The sequence below is a fragment of the Lithobates pipiens genome, unplaced genomic scaffold (assembly GCF_037356315.1).
Source record: "Lithobates pipiens isolate NorthernLeopardFrog02 unplaced genomic scaffold, aLitPip1_a1.2 Scaffold_8, whole genome shotgun sequence".
In the NCBI taxonomy this organism is placed as follows: Eukaryota; Metazoa; Chordata; class Amphibia; order Anura; family Ranidae; genus Lithobates; species Lithobates pipiens.
This window is the reverse complement of record NW_027507903.1, coordinates 455930827-455945668: the sequence shown is the minus strand read 5'-3', so window position 1 is coordinate 455945668 and position 14842 is coordinate 455930827. Positions and strand designations below refer to the sequence as shown.

The window sequence follows — 14842 nt, the reverse complement described above, 5'->3', positions numbered from 1 at the left end:
TTTTGTTTTTCATTTAGAAACCCTGTATTTGATATGCATTAAGCCCCATACACACTATTAGATTTTCTGCAGATTTTTGTCTTAAGATTTACCAAAACCATATAATGCAGGGCCTGTCTGATTGCATACAAATTGATATGCACTCATATTATATGGTTTTGGTAAATCTGAAAACAAAAATCTGCAGAAAATCTAATAGTGTGTATGGGGTCTTACTTGTAGTTTATCCCTATGTTGTCATACGGATCTGGGCTGTGATGGGATGGTGGAGGTTTTTATTTATTATTTATGTCTTCTTGTTAGCATTTGTAAATGTGTATTTCATTTTTATGAGAAAAATTATTTCTTTAACCACTTCAGTCCCGGAAGAATTTACCCCCTTCCTGACCAGAGAACTTTTTGCTATTCGGCACTGCGTCACTTTAACTGACAATTGCGCCATCACGCGACGTGGCTCCCAAACAAAATTCACGTTTTTTTTTCACACAAATAGAGCTTTCTTTTAGTGATCACTCCTGCGGCTTTTATTTTTTGCGCTATAAACAAAAAAAGAGCAACAATTTTGAAAAAAAAAAAACATTATTTTTTACATTTCGCTATAATAAATATCCCCCAAAAATATATAAAAAAAATGTTTTCCTCAGTTTAGGCCGATACATATTCTTCTACATATTTTTGGTTAAACAAAATCACAATAAGTGATTATTGATTGGTTTGCACAAAAGTTATAGCGTTTACAAAATAGGGGATAGTTTTATGGCATTTTTATTAATATTTTTTTTTTTAAATGGCGGCGTTTTCTATCGTGACTGCAACATTATGGCGGACACACCAGACATTTTTGACACATTTTTGGGACCATTGTCATTTATACAGCTAACAGTGCTATACAAATGCACTGATTCCTGTGTAAATGGCACGGGCAGTGAAGGGGTTAACCTCAAGGTAGCAGTGTGGGGGTTAAGTGTGTCCAGGGGCGTATTTCTAACTGTGGGGGGCGTGGCTATGTGTGACACGTCATTGATCTTTGCTCCAATCACAGGGAGCAGAGATCAGTGACACTGTCATTAGGCAGAATGGGGAGATGCTTTTTTACATTAGCATCTCCCCGTTCTTCCTCCCCATGAGGCGATCACGGGTATTCCCACGGCAAACGAGACCACGGGACCCGCAACCCGACTCACGAAGCTTGTCGTGGGCGCGCATGCCCACTGGACACCTCTTAGAGGGCAGCGTACAGGTACGTGATTCTGCCTGTACGAGCCCTTCTGCTGACGTATATATCAGCGTGAGGTGGTCGGCAAGCGGTTAATAAATACAATCTGATATGTAAACACTGTCTTATATGTTCTCTCCCTAGCCCCATCTTTGAACTGGAAATTGAAATCAGAAGCAGCACACTGATGAGCTCATCTCTCTATCACTCTCATCCTATCAGCATGATCCTTGCACTGCAGCACAACTGATTAGCTCCTTGTGCGTTTTCTCCCTTCCCTAGTCTAAGCACTCCTATACAGGGACTGCAGGTGGCTGAGACCAGGTTAAATACAGATATGTTTACTGCCTGCATTTAAAAAATGTTTTTTTTTTCGGGCTGCTTGTAATGGGGATTAGGTATTCAATGGCCATAATTAAAATGGCGCCTTTAGCCCAACACTCACGTCTCAGAACGAGGTTTGGCTCTATATATGGTGGCACCTCATTGCGTTGCCCGTTCCCCATTGAAAATGTAATCTATGACGAAACACATCTGGGAGGGCACGCAGTGACGTCACCACGGTACGATCCTGTGATATACCAAAGTGGCTTTCCCTGTCATGGTGTTCCGTTCCTGTATGGTTTAAAGTGTCTTCAGTGCAAGCTAAAGGCTGCGGCTGGGTTATAACCAAACACCGCTTACGCTTTGCCATCTGGTAAGTGGATTCATATATCGGTGGTCGGGCACTTTCTGTATATGTGTGGAGTCACCAAGGTGTCATTGGATGATTAACCATTGTGGACTTAGTTGCATTCATTTTTGCTGATAGGCAGATGATTCATGTAGCATTTACTTCCTGGAATCTATCTGCCCTTAAAAAATGGAACTTCTGCTTTAAGAGAAGGTGTCCCCCCACATTTAGCATGTAATTTCTTTGGTGGGGGGGGACCGTAAAACCGTCTTTTTAGAGGGATCCAACTCCCACTTCCTCCCAGGGCTACATGGTTCCGGAAGTCGGTTCACCTCTCCCCACTCCCTTTCCGCATTAATCTGGGACACGTCACAAGTCCCAGATGATTGCCCGGCCAGTCACGGCTCGTGCATGCACAGTGCGTGCCCGGCTGTGATGCCGGGCACGCACTGCCACAGCCGAGCGCCCACAGTGACATTGCCGGAACCGCAGAGAGGAGGGGGAGAGGAGCGGGGCTTGGTTTCCCCACGTCGCTGGACCCTGAGACAAGTAAGTGTCTGATAATTAAAAGTCAGCAGCTGCAGTATTTGTAGCTGCTGACATTTTTTTAAGCGGAACTCCGCTTTAACTCGGACATGTAGGCAGGAGTGTGTGCTTAGCTGATAAAAATCCCCCCCCCACTCTGAAAACTCTGGGCTGTATGAAATTTGTCTAGGCATGGAAAGCAGGAAGTAACTGAATAAATGTTAAAAAAAAAAAAACATTTTAAACAAGTAAATGATATACTTTCCTATCTATTTTTTTTGTTTTATTATTATTATTATTATTATTATTATTTATTCTATTATTTATTATTTATTTATTTATTATTCTATTAGTTATTATTTTATTCTATTTTATTTTATTTTATTATTATTATTTTTATTATTTATTCTATTATTTATTTATTAATCTATTATTTTATTATTTTATTCAATTTTTTTTTAATTCTATCTTGAACCATACTGCAATTGTGCTGTCCCTCCTCTACATTGTAAAGAGCTGCGTAAACTGTTGGCGCTATATAAATGGTGAATAATAATAATAATAATAATCTATTTACTAATGTTGGCAGCATAAGGATTACAAATAGTCAATGTCGATTGAGAGAGTGAAATTCCATTTTAAAGATGAATCCATGACTACAGAGCTGTGTCAGTATGTGGCTTTTATCTCTGCCTGGAGTTAAGCTTTTTTGATCAATTAAAATTAGCTATGCTGTCAATCCTCCAAATCTCCACCAACTTCCCGAGAGGAAAGTTTATAAAAAAAACAGTAATCAGATATTGAAAAAAAAAATAACAAATGATTTTATTAGGTGCTATGTGTTATAACATATTTTCTTTCACCGAGGGAATTATGATCATGCATTTTCGATCATGATAATTAGTCATTAATTATAAACAAAACAGGATACAAATTCTAATGAAAACTTTATTTATTTTTTATTTTTGTAAAAAACAAGATGGTTCCTCTTATGCGAGTCGTTTGCTGATTCTCTTGAAAGTAACTCCACCAGCTTCTGATGTCTGAAATAAAGTAAAATAAGGTGAATTAAAAGAGATTAAATGTAATGATTTAGTTCACTTTGTGCATTCCTGACAACTGCTGAATGCTAATCTATAGACCTTGTGGACCAATGCACACACACATATCCCAGAAAAGCCTCTATTTCGCCTGGCGTTTTAATTAAATAAACTTGGGGGTTGGAATGGGGTGTACATTGGCAGCAGCTGCAGTCAAATAGGCAGAATTGGCTTTTGTCTGGACAACGGAGTAATATGGGTCAGCATTACATTTTCATGCTCCATTCACACTTGTGCGACTCCAAAGTCGTGCAACTTTGGAGCGCAACTTTGATTGGGTGTCACTTTGAGCAATGATAATGGACAACTGTTGCACAGCTGTCGCATATATTACATTCAGGGTCTAACTTTGAGGGTTTACATTGCAGTCTATGACACTCAAGTCATGTGAAGGTCGGGAACCAAAGTAGCCGAGGAACCTTTTTAAAGTCGATGCGACTTTAAGTTGCATATATTTAAATGGTTGTCATTGAAAAACGTGGGGTGCAACTTGTTATGCGGCTTTAGTGTCCAAAGTCGCATGACAAGTGGCACAAGTGTGAATGGAGCCTTAATTATTTTGCTGCCCAGAGACACTAAATTCTGTTTGAAGAATCTATTCTTAACTGAGAAAGGTAGATTCTATGTACTCAGCCTCCTCTAAATTCCTAGTTTTTTTGCTACTGTGATTTGTCATTCTGTTAGAGGTTGACTACGTTCAATCTTCATGGTACCACTGTATGTAGGAACTGAGCCCCCCTCTCTTGCTCGCTCCTAAAATTAACTAGGGACTACGGACTATGGCAGTGATGGCAAACCTTGGCACTCCAGATGTTTTGGAATGTTGTGTAGTTGAGCATCATTGGAAATGTAGTTCCAAAAACATCTGGGGTGCCAAGGTTTTCCATCACTGGACTATGCGATTTGTACTGTATATAGTGCAGTGCACTTGACTCCAACTAACATGCACTGCCATAGCTGCCAACTGTCCCCGATTTCGAGGGACTGTCCCTGATTGGGAGCAATGTCCCTCTGTCCCTCATTCCTCCTCATTTGTCCCTCATTTTGGTCTGATCTATATAGTTGTATATAAAATGCACTTTTTATCTATCAAAAAGTGTTTTGCAGCGTTAAACCTTTCATCTGATTTCTAAATGGCTGCATTTGCAAATTCCAAAAGCCAATATAAAGGAATAGCAGTGGTAAAAAAAGCACTTGTGGGTTTAACCAATTGTATTTTTTGTACAATTCTCCTTTAAGGGGGCGTGGAAAGGGGGTGTGTCCTATGCCTGCATACTTTTGCTGATAGGTGTCCCTCATTCCCAACTCAATATGTTGGGCGGTATGATCACTGCTCATACCAAACAAACTGAAGTGAGGGGAAAGGGGGAATCAGGAGCTCACTGAGGACTATGCAAGGAAGCAGAAAAACAGTAAGAAAGCATCTCATGAAAAGTAGTTACAGGGCCATTAAGTAGTGGATCTGTATGGACTCTTTTTTGAAAATAAAGATATTTTTTAGTGTTACTTGTGTGTAAATATGTATATATATATATATATATATATATATATATATATATATATATATCGGCTATTTAACATTCATAAGGATTTATATTCTTGTCTGTCCGGTCCTCAGCTTTACACAGCCCTGACACATAACAGAGCCAGGCTGCTTACCTGACATTCTTTGCTCCTGTTGCAAAATGCAGTCTGGTGACTTCACTGCCCCCCAGCCCGTAATTGGACAGTGATTGAGAAGCAGTAGACTGATAACTCATCACTCTGCTCTCTCCTTCTGTCAGCATGTACATGCAGCTTCTCTGAAGGGCTCCTAGTGTCACCCTCTCCCAGTCTGAATGCTGCTGTAAAGGGTATTACAAGGGGCTGATACCATAATCCAGATTTAGGAATTGACTTTAAAATGTTAAAGCTGAACTCCAGACAGATATAAAAGACACACATTGTTGCTTTGTATACATTTATATGTTATTAAAGGTGTTTTTTTTAATTGACATGGTATCAGCCACTTGCGGTCTCTAGATCAGCGTACAGACTGGGTGAGGGAGAAGCACTCTATGGAGTCAATGGGGTTGGTTTACTAAAGGCAAATCCACTGTGCACTACAAGTGCAGTCACTGTAGATCTGAGGGGAAAATCTATAATGAGGGGAAACTCTGCTGATTTCTATCATCCAATCATGTGCAAGCAAAAATGCTGTTTTTTTATTTTCCTTGCATGCCCGTCTCAGATCTACAACGACTGCACTTCCAAGTGCACTTGCAGTGCAAAGTGGATTTGCCTCCATTGTGAAGCCTGGCAATGCAGTGACCTTCTGTACTTCTAGGCCCCACAACAGTTGCATTGGCTCTAGTATTGCCTTTGTCAATAGGTTCCAAATGCAGGCAACTGATTCATTAGGTCGAGTACAGACAATAGTCCATCCAGTTCAAACTATGTAGGTGCACCTTTGTCAGTGTCTATATTTCCCATATCCCTGTATGTTGCATTCCTTAAGATGTACATCTAAGGTGTCTCATCTAAGATTGCTCTCGGTTATTGAACTTTGCCTTATTGGGTATATCCAAAATATGTAGATGATGTGTTTATTTTATTTCAAAGCATGCTAAATGCAATAAAATAGATGCTTACCTCTACCAGTTTTCCTCCGGCAATCTCAGATGAATGTTTGTATTTTCCAAAGTCTACAACAATTTTGCTGCCATCCCATTGGACTGTTGCCTGTAACAGATAAAAGATTCTTAGGAAGTAATATGCTGGTTGTATTGTAATGAAGGCACCTTTCACACTGGCTTTCCAATCAACTCTGTCTGTCAGTTTTTGAGGTGGACCTGATTGGAGACCCCATTTACTCCGCTGACACCCACTGCTATCCGATCTGATCCTGTCCGTGAAATCCAGATGGATGGTGGTCCTATTTTCCATCCATCTGGAGGATCGGATCAGATGGGATCAGATGAAAATGGTCCATTTTCATCCGATCTTCCCATACAGGAGAGCGTGGCACTGACCGATCCGTCTCAGTACAGTGAGTGGAGACGGACCTGTCACCCACCAGCTCAGCGGGGATCAGCAGATTGATCCCCCGTGCGCAAAGCAGAGACTGCCCGGGCGGACCACCCGTGTGAAAGGACCCTAAAAGACATTTTGTTTTTTCCTTTTTTTTGTTCTTAAAATCATACTTCCCTAGGCGGATGCAGCATTGGTCTGATGCTGCATCTGTCCTCCGCTGGCTCTAAGGCTGAGAACTGTGTGATCAAAGACCGCTAATTGCTCGGTTCTCAGAGCTCTGTGAGCAGAGCGCTGGTGACTGCCAGTCATCACTGTCTGCCCTGCTCCCTCCGTGCTCACTGGAGTGCTGAGAGGCTGAGCCTAGTAGCGGTCCGGGGATCTGGATGGATCCCGACCATATGTTGGCAATCTTTCGCCAGGCTGGACCAACAGGAGTGCATTGTGACCTGTTTTCAGCCGATAGTGGGCTGTGCTTCTTCTTCAATTTTAGTGATAGACTGGTTATGCACTATTTAGACCGGTTATACACTATTTATAGAGGTAAATGGAAGTTTTTTGATACTAATATCTAGGTATTTAGTGATTACTAATGTAGATAATTGCCATCCAATCATTCTCTAATTTAATGTTATTAAAAATTACATTTGCACTTTATTGTGCAGCCAAATGTGATTTTCTAAAACTGCCCAAACATTTGAATATCTTTCTCTTGCAACCATGTCAACAGTATCTGTTTGCAGATAGGGTTATTATACCCCTGTAGAAAATATTACAATATGGCTACTAGATGGCGCTATGGTTGGAAAAATGTTACTCGGTGCCATCTAGTGGCCATAATGTGGTATCATCTGCATTCACACATTTAAATTGCCAAGAATATAGACTACAAACATTAGATTTTTCCATGTATGCTCAGAATAAATTTACACACAGGGGTTTATTTGCTAAGGCTGGAGAGTGCAAAATTAGGCTCACTTCTCTATAGAAAACAGATCAGCCTCTAACCTCAGCTTATTCAATCAAGCTTTGGCAATAAAACTTGGAAGCTGATTGGTTTCTAAGCAGAAGTGATCCTGATTTTGCACTCTCCGGCTTTAGTAAATAAATCCCACAGTTTCAATGGTTGAACATCTATGCACATTTTTTATACATATACCCTTAGGGGCACAGGAGTTGTGTAGCCACAAAGATTTGTGGTCATAGATATAATCACACTGCAGACTTAAGTTGGCCATACATAGAGCAAATTTCAGCCAGTTCCTAACGAATTGGCCAAAAATTGTCTCAGTGGGTGGAGCTGTCAGCTGCCTCCAGCCCAGCGTGCCACCAATAACTGGAAAGTTGAAGGAGCTAAATGGAAAAATGGCAGCTATACAGAGTCTGCATCCAATCAGATGTAGGCACTGTTTGGGTATTTTAACAGCTGACAGGGCTGACTTTCAAAATTGTAGAACATTCACCCATGCTGTGTAGCCCAGATGGGGGTATCTCTGATTTTTTTCAGCTAGCTTTTAACTAGCTTTAGGCACAAGAGCCTATTATGCTTTATCTATTTCAAGTCAGACAAGAGAACCTTCACTGTAAAAACTCTACCAGCTAGATTGCTGTTGATGCCCGCACTAAAATGATGTACCAATCACCAACTCACTGAAGAGTTTTCATGCTGTCATTTCTAATCGCCATAATTGAATGCTGTCACATTAATACCAATCCAAGGCTGTACTTACTTTAAACTTTTTGCCACTCATGGTTTCCATTTCAGACTCCTTCCCAACGGTGAACTTGTTGGTCATGGTGTGGCCTGGGTAGATCTGGGACCAGATAAAATCATCACCATTCTGCACCACCTCTGTGGTGAATTTAAAATCCTTTCCTTTCTGAACTGTTTCTGCTGGAATTCCTGGAACAGAAGTACACATTTTATTATTAGAATTATCCCCATCATAATCATAAATTGTAATTTTCATGTCATGTTTACTTTGCTGAATCTACTATTACTACTAAAGATACTATTGAGTTTCAATTCACACCAAAACAACCAATCAGGATTTTTTTCTGCATTACCAGGTACTTTGGGGTATGGGAAGCCTGTGATTCACTTACCTTTCTCCTATGATGTATAATGCAGTGCTAGGTGCCTGAACAGTCAATTGCCAGGCCCCATGGCCATACCCTGCAGGTGTGGAGAGATTCTATAGCCTAGTATAAACTTCTACGTGGAGCATATATAGAGCTTCTTTTCTATGTTCCTGTTGGCCAACAGGGTGATGGGGAATTTAAATTAAAAAAATGGGGGGAGGTGGAGGTGTAGGACAGCTTTTAAAAAAGTCTCTTTTTGGCAAAAGAAACATACAAAGTCTCTTCTGCCCAAAAAAATAAAATAAAAAAAAGCTCTTCTACTTGGTCCTAACTATGTTTAGGTACACCCTCTGCTGTGTATAAAAGATGCAAAAAATGGAGCTGGGTGCTAAGGATGATGTAAGCCCTGTGTGTATGTGCAGGAATTAGATCATCAAATGCAGCTCATTGGCCTGATTATGTCAGGAGCCTCCTCCTCCCACCTGTCATAAGCTTCCACTTTAGGTAAAGCTGTTGCTTTGCTGTGCACGGCCATAGCACAAAAGGTCTTTAAGGTGTACAAAATTGGATGAGGCATGCGAGTATGTTTATAAAAATAAAAAAATGAAAATAGCTGGATTGTGTCCCATTTATGTTCATGGCTAATTGTACTAAATGAGTCCAATAATAAATTTTCTTACCGATTATCTGCATGAAGGATTCGTAGTTCTCCTGGCTCTCCACCTCATATTTTCCAGTGAAACTCATGGTGCTCTGCAAGTCTAGTAGGTCTATAGAAGAAGAGAAGGTGTAGTGAGAAGGATAAGTTGTTACAGTGAGCTGCTATGGTTATTTAAATGATTCCCCCCCCCCCTCACCCCTCCCACCGCCATGATTACCACCGGCACTCTACAAATCCCCATTGTCCAGCCGTCCAATTCCAGGGAGTGCCAAATGGTGACTCACCTGTATTGGTGTTATTGAACTGCAGATAAGCACACTTTTTATTGCCCTGAAATCCTAGTAGGATCCAGCTACTCAGGAACAACGGAAATTTCCTTTTTGCCTTAGTAATTTTCAAGGCTGACCTACTCAAAGAATGATAAAGATCATTTGAGTGAACTTATCTGTAAACCTAAAGAGTATTTTCATATTTGCAATTACATTTTGAGAATCCCCCACTATATATTTGTTACATGTTCCTAAATACATAGTAATTTAAAAAAAAAATTAAAGTTATGTTATGTGAATAAGAACATTTAACAATTTTAAAGTACCAATTTGGCTGCAAAAGTGGAAATACACTTTAAAGTGAAAATAGTAAAATAAAGTCAGTGCTCTTTTTTAGTGAAAATGAAACAGCAATAAGTGTAGATATATAGTACACCAATAACCAAATTATAACGTAAAAAAAAAAAAAAAGAGCTAAAATAATAAAAGTGTCCACAAAAATATGACCATAAACTTAAGTTTGTCAGAACAACAAAAATAAACAGTTCATATTGTTATGGGTGTAAATCACAGGGCTTTTTCTCAGCCGAAATGCGGGGGAACGCAGTACCGGTACTTCCAGCAATGAATGTATGTAATGGAAAGGAGTGCTGGGGTGTGCTGGAGGGTCTATTGGTGCTGGCTACTTGGGGAATCTATTGTCGCTAGTAAGGATCTATTTTTGCATGGGGGTCTATTCTTGCTGGGTAGGTCTATTGTTGCTGGTAGGGGGGTCAATTGTTGCTGGAAGGTATCATCTGTTGAGGGAGAGGTCTATTGATGTTGACTGCTGGGAGATCTGTTGTTGCTGCTGGGGTTCTATTGTTGCTGCGGGTGTTTTTTTTGGTGTGGGGGAGCATTGTTGCTGGGGGGAGACAGCCTATTGTTGTCTATGGGATCTATTGTTGCTGAGGGAGGTCTATAGTTTCGGGGGTCTACTGTTGCTGGGGTGGGGTCTATTGTTGCTCACAGCAAGGATTCTATTTTATTGTCTTGTTATCATTAACAAATTCTGTTATCATTAACAAATCACTTATGCCGCGTACACACGACAGGACTTTCCGGCAGAAAAGGTCCGATGGTCTTCTCGGCGGAGTTCCAACAGAGTTCCAATTGAACGAACTTGCCCACACAAAAACGGACCAAAGTCCATTCGTTTTGAACATGATGACGTACAACAGGACTAGAAAAGGAAGTTCAATAGCCAGTAGCCAATAGCTGCCCTTGCGTCGTATTTGGTCTGACGGACCAGCATACAGGTGAACGGTTTTCCTGACAGAAATTGATTCCGTCGGACAGATTTGAAACATGTTCTATTCTAGGATCATCAGAATTTTTGAAGAAAAAAGTCAGATGAAGCCCACACACGATCGTAAAATCCGATGGAATGATTCCATCTGACCTTTTCTGACAGAAAGTCCGGTCGTGTGTACGCTCCATTAGTAGTACAAAATGATACTTGGTTCTATATTCTCTAAAAGGGGCAGTACTGGGAGGTATATAGAAGGTGGAACCAAGGCACATTGCTCAGAGGTGGGTAGGGGGCAGAAACGAGAGCTGACTCAGAAGACAGGAGTTCCTGCACCTATTCTTTGAGAAGAAAAGCCCTGGTAAAACATATAAAAGTGCTCCACTTCAGCCTTTCCCCAATGTTTGGAAACACTAGTGCCAATCCTTCACCAATGGTAAAAATACACACTCACTAGAGGGATATGCTGTCTATTACTAGATCAGCAATAAACACTTTGTTGCGCTTAACCAATGGTAAAAATATACACTCACCAGAGGGATGTGCTGTTTATTACTAGATGTTTATTGTGATGCCATTTACCCAAAGCGCTTATTGCTGTTCTAGTAATAGACAGCATATCCCTCTGTTGAATGTGTATTTTTCCGTTGGTGAAGGATTGGCACTATGGGTGTTTCCAAGCGTTGGGTAAAGGCTGAACTAGAGTACTTTTATATATTTTACACCCATAACAATATGAACTGTTTATTTTAGTTGTTCTGACAAACTTCAGTTTATGGTCACATTTTTGTGGACACTTTAAAGTGAACATGTGCTTTACCTCTACAGCTGCATATTCTTATCTGGCACACACCATATCACCAAAAGTTTGTGGACACTTTAGCATCTAACCTGCTATATGGCCAAAAAAATTGGATATTCTTCAAAAATATTATTTCCTTGGATTTTCAGTGAAGGATAATATTAATTGTACATCATACAAATACATTTTAGACAATTGTACATTTCCAACTTTTGACCCTATGGGCAGCTTAATAGAAGACCCATTTCTGTTCCAGTCTTAATGTGGCAGTTCTGTGTAATAACTTATACCAATTGATTAGAATCTATCTTGTACTGGTCACTTAAAATATATCTAAAGCCAAACCTTTTTTTTCCTCTTTGAAGTATATTTGATTGAAGATCAAATAGTACAAGTGGGGTTAAGCTGCCGATTTCCAGGAGTGGGAAACTAGGTGCAAAAAAAATAAACAGGGTGCTTGGAGCTCCCTTAGCCCCTGTACACACGGTCGGAGATTTCGACAACCAAATCCGTCGGATTTTGTCCGTCGGATCTTGTCTGAAACTGTTGCATACACACGGTCGGACAAAGTTGTCGAAAAATCCGATCTTTCAGAACGTGATGACGTAATTTCGTTACGATGGGACTACATTCAGGCTAGTAGCCAATAGCTTTGATGTAGGAATTTGATCTGAGCATGCGTGGCACTTGGTCCGATCAAAATTCTCTACACATGATCGGAGTATGTCCGATCGAACCAGTTGGTCGGAAAATATTTCCAACAAGTTGGAAAATTGGGTCCGACGGATATTCCGACGGAATCAGTCCGATGCATACCACACACAGTCGGATTATCTGACAACACGGTCCGATAGGACACATTCCGACGGATTCTCCGACCGTGTGTACAAGGGCTTAGATGTCCTAACCTCCAGTTGTCTGAGAACATCAGTGTTTCTGTTTCATTTCTTTTTGACTTCATCAACAAGGACTGAAAGTGTCCTAATAAAGTATTTGTAATACTAGAACACTTTTCTGTCCAATATCCTTTTTGAGAGGATTTGTATTACTAGAACACTTTTCTGTCCAATATCCTTTTTGAGAGGATTTTACATAAAAATAGACTTCTTAACCTTCTGCTTCCTCCACATTTAAATAAGGCTACTGTGTTCCAATGCGGAAGGATCTCCATCTTTTAAACTTCATACGGACGATAAGATGAAGGCACTTGTCCATTCTGTGTACACGGTCGCTGAAATCTGATGAGATTCATTATAGCATAAAACTGGCAATACACTAGTAAAAAAGTTCTTTTGATTTTTAAATAATTTGTAGGTGTCAAATCAATATTTAGTATTGACTACAGCAAAAAAAAAAAAAAAAATGGACCATGATGAAAAACAAACACATTTTTAACAGTGCGTGTGATTTTTGCATGGAAAAGTGTTTTTGTGGCAAAATTGAATGTTCAAACCAGAAAAAAAGAAAGTACATTTGAATGTCATCAAATGTACTGAGAATTTTTGTACCAATGTTTGTACAAATGTCATACAAACATAAATTTAAAAATCTATTAGTGTATGGCCAGCTTTAGCTTTGGTCTCTCTGTGCATAGGCTTTTACTACCTTGCGAGGGACTCCAATACCATAGCTCTGCATCTGTGGTCTTTTTGCATACAGTATTCTGGTTCAAGTGCTGGTCTGCAGATTAGGCTTCTAAAACAAATTTAACTGATCTTTCTTTTGTGGGAGAACACCTTTTCCATGCAATGATGAGTATCAAGAACCTTCTGGAGGTAAGAGAACCATTTTTATTACAGTTCAAAAAGTCTTGCAAGCACAAATGCAAACTTTAAACCCCTTTCACAGGTTACAGATGTTCCTTTCCTTTGCATGGGAAACCTGACAAGGGATCCAAGAATGTCAAAGGCTTTGCTTCCATGGAATCAAGTGACCTTGGTAGAACAAATTCACCAAGATATCTGACAAACCCACCTCTGCATCAAAGTTTGCATTCACCTGCGCAAGGCAGGGTGGAATGTTGGTTCAGATTGTTTGCCAGTGAATGAGAGAAGGTCATGTTTTTGATGCTTGGGTATAAGAGGTTGTTTCCTCTGGTTACAAGATAGAGTTTTCCAAGGAAATGTTGGAGGGTTTCTGTTCTATTCATTCATTTAATGTTCTTTAAAAAAAGAGGTATTCATCTCATCCTGGATGTAAAAGTCTTAAATGCCTTTAAGAAAGTAAAAAAAATTCAGAATGAAGTCTGTTTAATAGTTGTTTCATTCCACTAGAGCAGTGCTTCTCAACTCCAGTCCTCAAGGTGCCCCAACAGGTCATGTTTTCAGGCTTCCCATTATTTTGCACAGTCGATTTGATCAGTTTCCCTTCTTTAGTAATTACCACAGCTGTTTCATCTGAGGAAAATCCTGAAAACATGACCTGTTGGGGAGCCTTGAGGACTGGAGTTGAGAAACACTGCACTAGAGAGACTTCTGGCCATCATATTCAAGATACATATCTTCATGTCTTGATTTGTCAGAGCCACCAACATGTTGTCAAATTTACCATGGGTTATGACTGTCACTAACTTCTGGCTATTCCCTTCAGCTGTGCCTCTCTCCTTGAGTATTTACAACGGTCTTGGTCACCATTTGATCCTTTCTCCACCTCCACCTCTCAAGTGTGAGTTACCTTGGCAATCTTCTCATATGAGCAGACTCTTACCAGAATTTGAAGGACATTAACAGGTGATGCTAGGTACCATTGTGACTTTGGTAGGATCCTGAATATTTGACCCCCAACTCATTGTAGTTTTTGAGCTTAACCCTGGACACTAATCTGGTAAAGCTTTTTCTCCTGCTGGCAGAACTTCACAAATTTCAGGACCATGTCTAGAGTCTCCATCACACCCAGTGACACTCTCTTCATTCTAGTATGGGGAATGGTCCCTTCATCTGGACATGTTCAGATTGATATATGCTCCAGATGGAAACTCTGGATATGAATCTACTAGCTTTTCATCTTAATACCAAACTGGACAAGTTCATCTCGAGGTTGAGGGACTTCCAGTCCATTGTGACAGATGTCTTAATGGTACTGTTGGACAGATTCGAATATCATCCTGTACATCTTTTACACAGACTTCTTTACAGGATTGAGTTATAAAAAATCTGGTAATTATCCTGGCTCCAGATTTGCCTCAAAGCGCTTGGTATGCAGACTTGATTACCTGATT

General features: G+C 40.1%; 1 protein-coding gene across 1 annotated transcript; it reads right to left on the bottom strand.

Moving 5' to 3' along the window:
* Window positions 1-3214: 3214 nt before the first annotated feature.
* On the bottom strand, window positions 3215-9443 carry LOC143960140 (gastrotropin-like). The gene is made up of 4 exons (XM_077468438.1): window positions 9286-9443; window positions 8254-8426; window positions 6146-6235; window positions 3215-3457 (listed from the first exon to the last, which is right to left on the bottom strand). Exons 1-4 carry the CDS (start codon window positions 9350-9352, stop codon window positions 3404-3406), a joined length of 384 nt encoding a protein of 127 aa, XP_077324564.1. The 5' UTR covers window positions 9353-9443; the 3' UTR covers window positions 3215-3403.
* Between the last annotated feature and the right edge of the window lie 5399 nt (window positions 9444-14842).

Excerpts from the sequence above, each read along its gene's own strand:
- LOC143960140 (XM_077468438.1), bottom strand. The coding sequence starts at position 9,352 with ATGAGTTTCACTGGAAAATATGAGGTGGAGAGCCAGGAGAACTACGAA. Across the intron at positions 6,236-8,253 it reads TGAGTGGCAAAAAGTTTAAA|GCAACAGTCCAATGGGATGG; the intron begins GTAAGTACAGCC and ends TATCTGTTACAG. Across the intron at positions 3,458-6,145 it reads CCGGAGGAAAACTGGTAGAG|ACATCAGAAGCTGGTGGAGT; the intron begins GTAAGCATCTAT and ends ACTTTATTTCAG.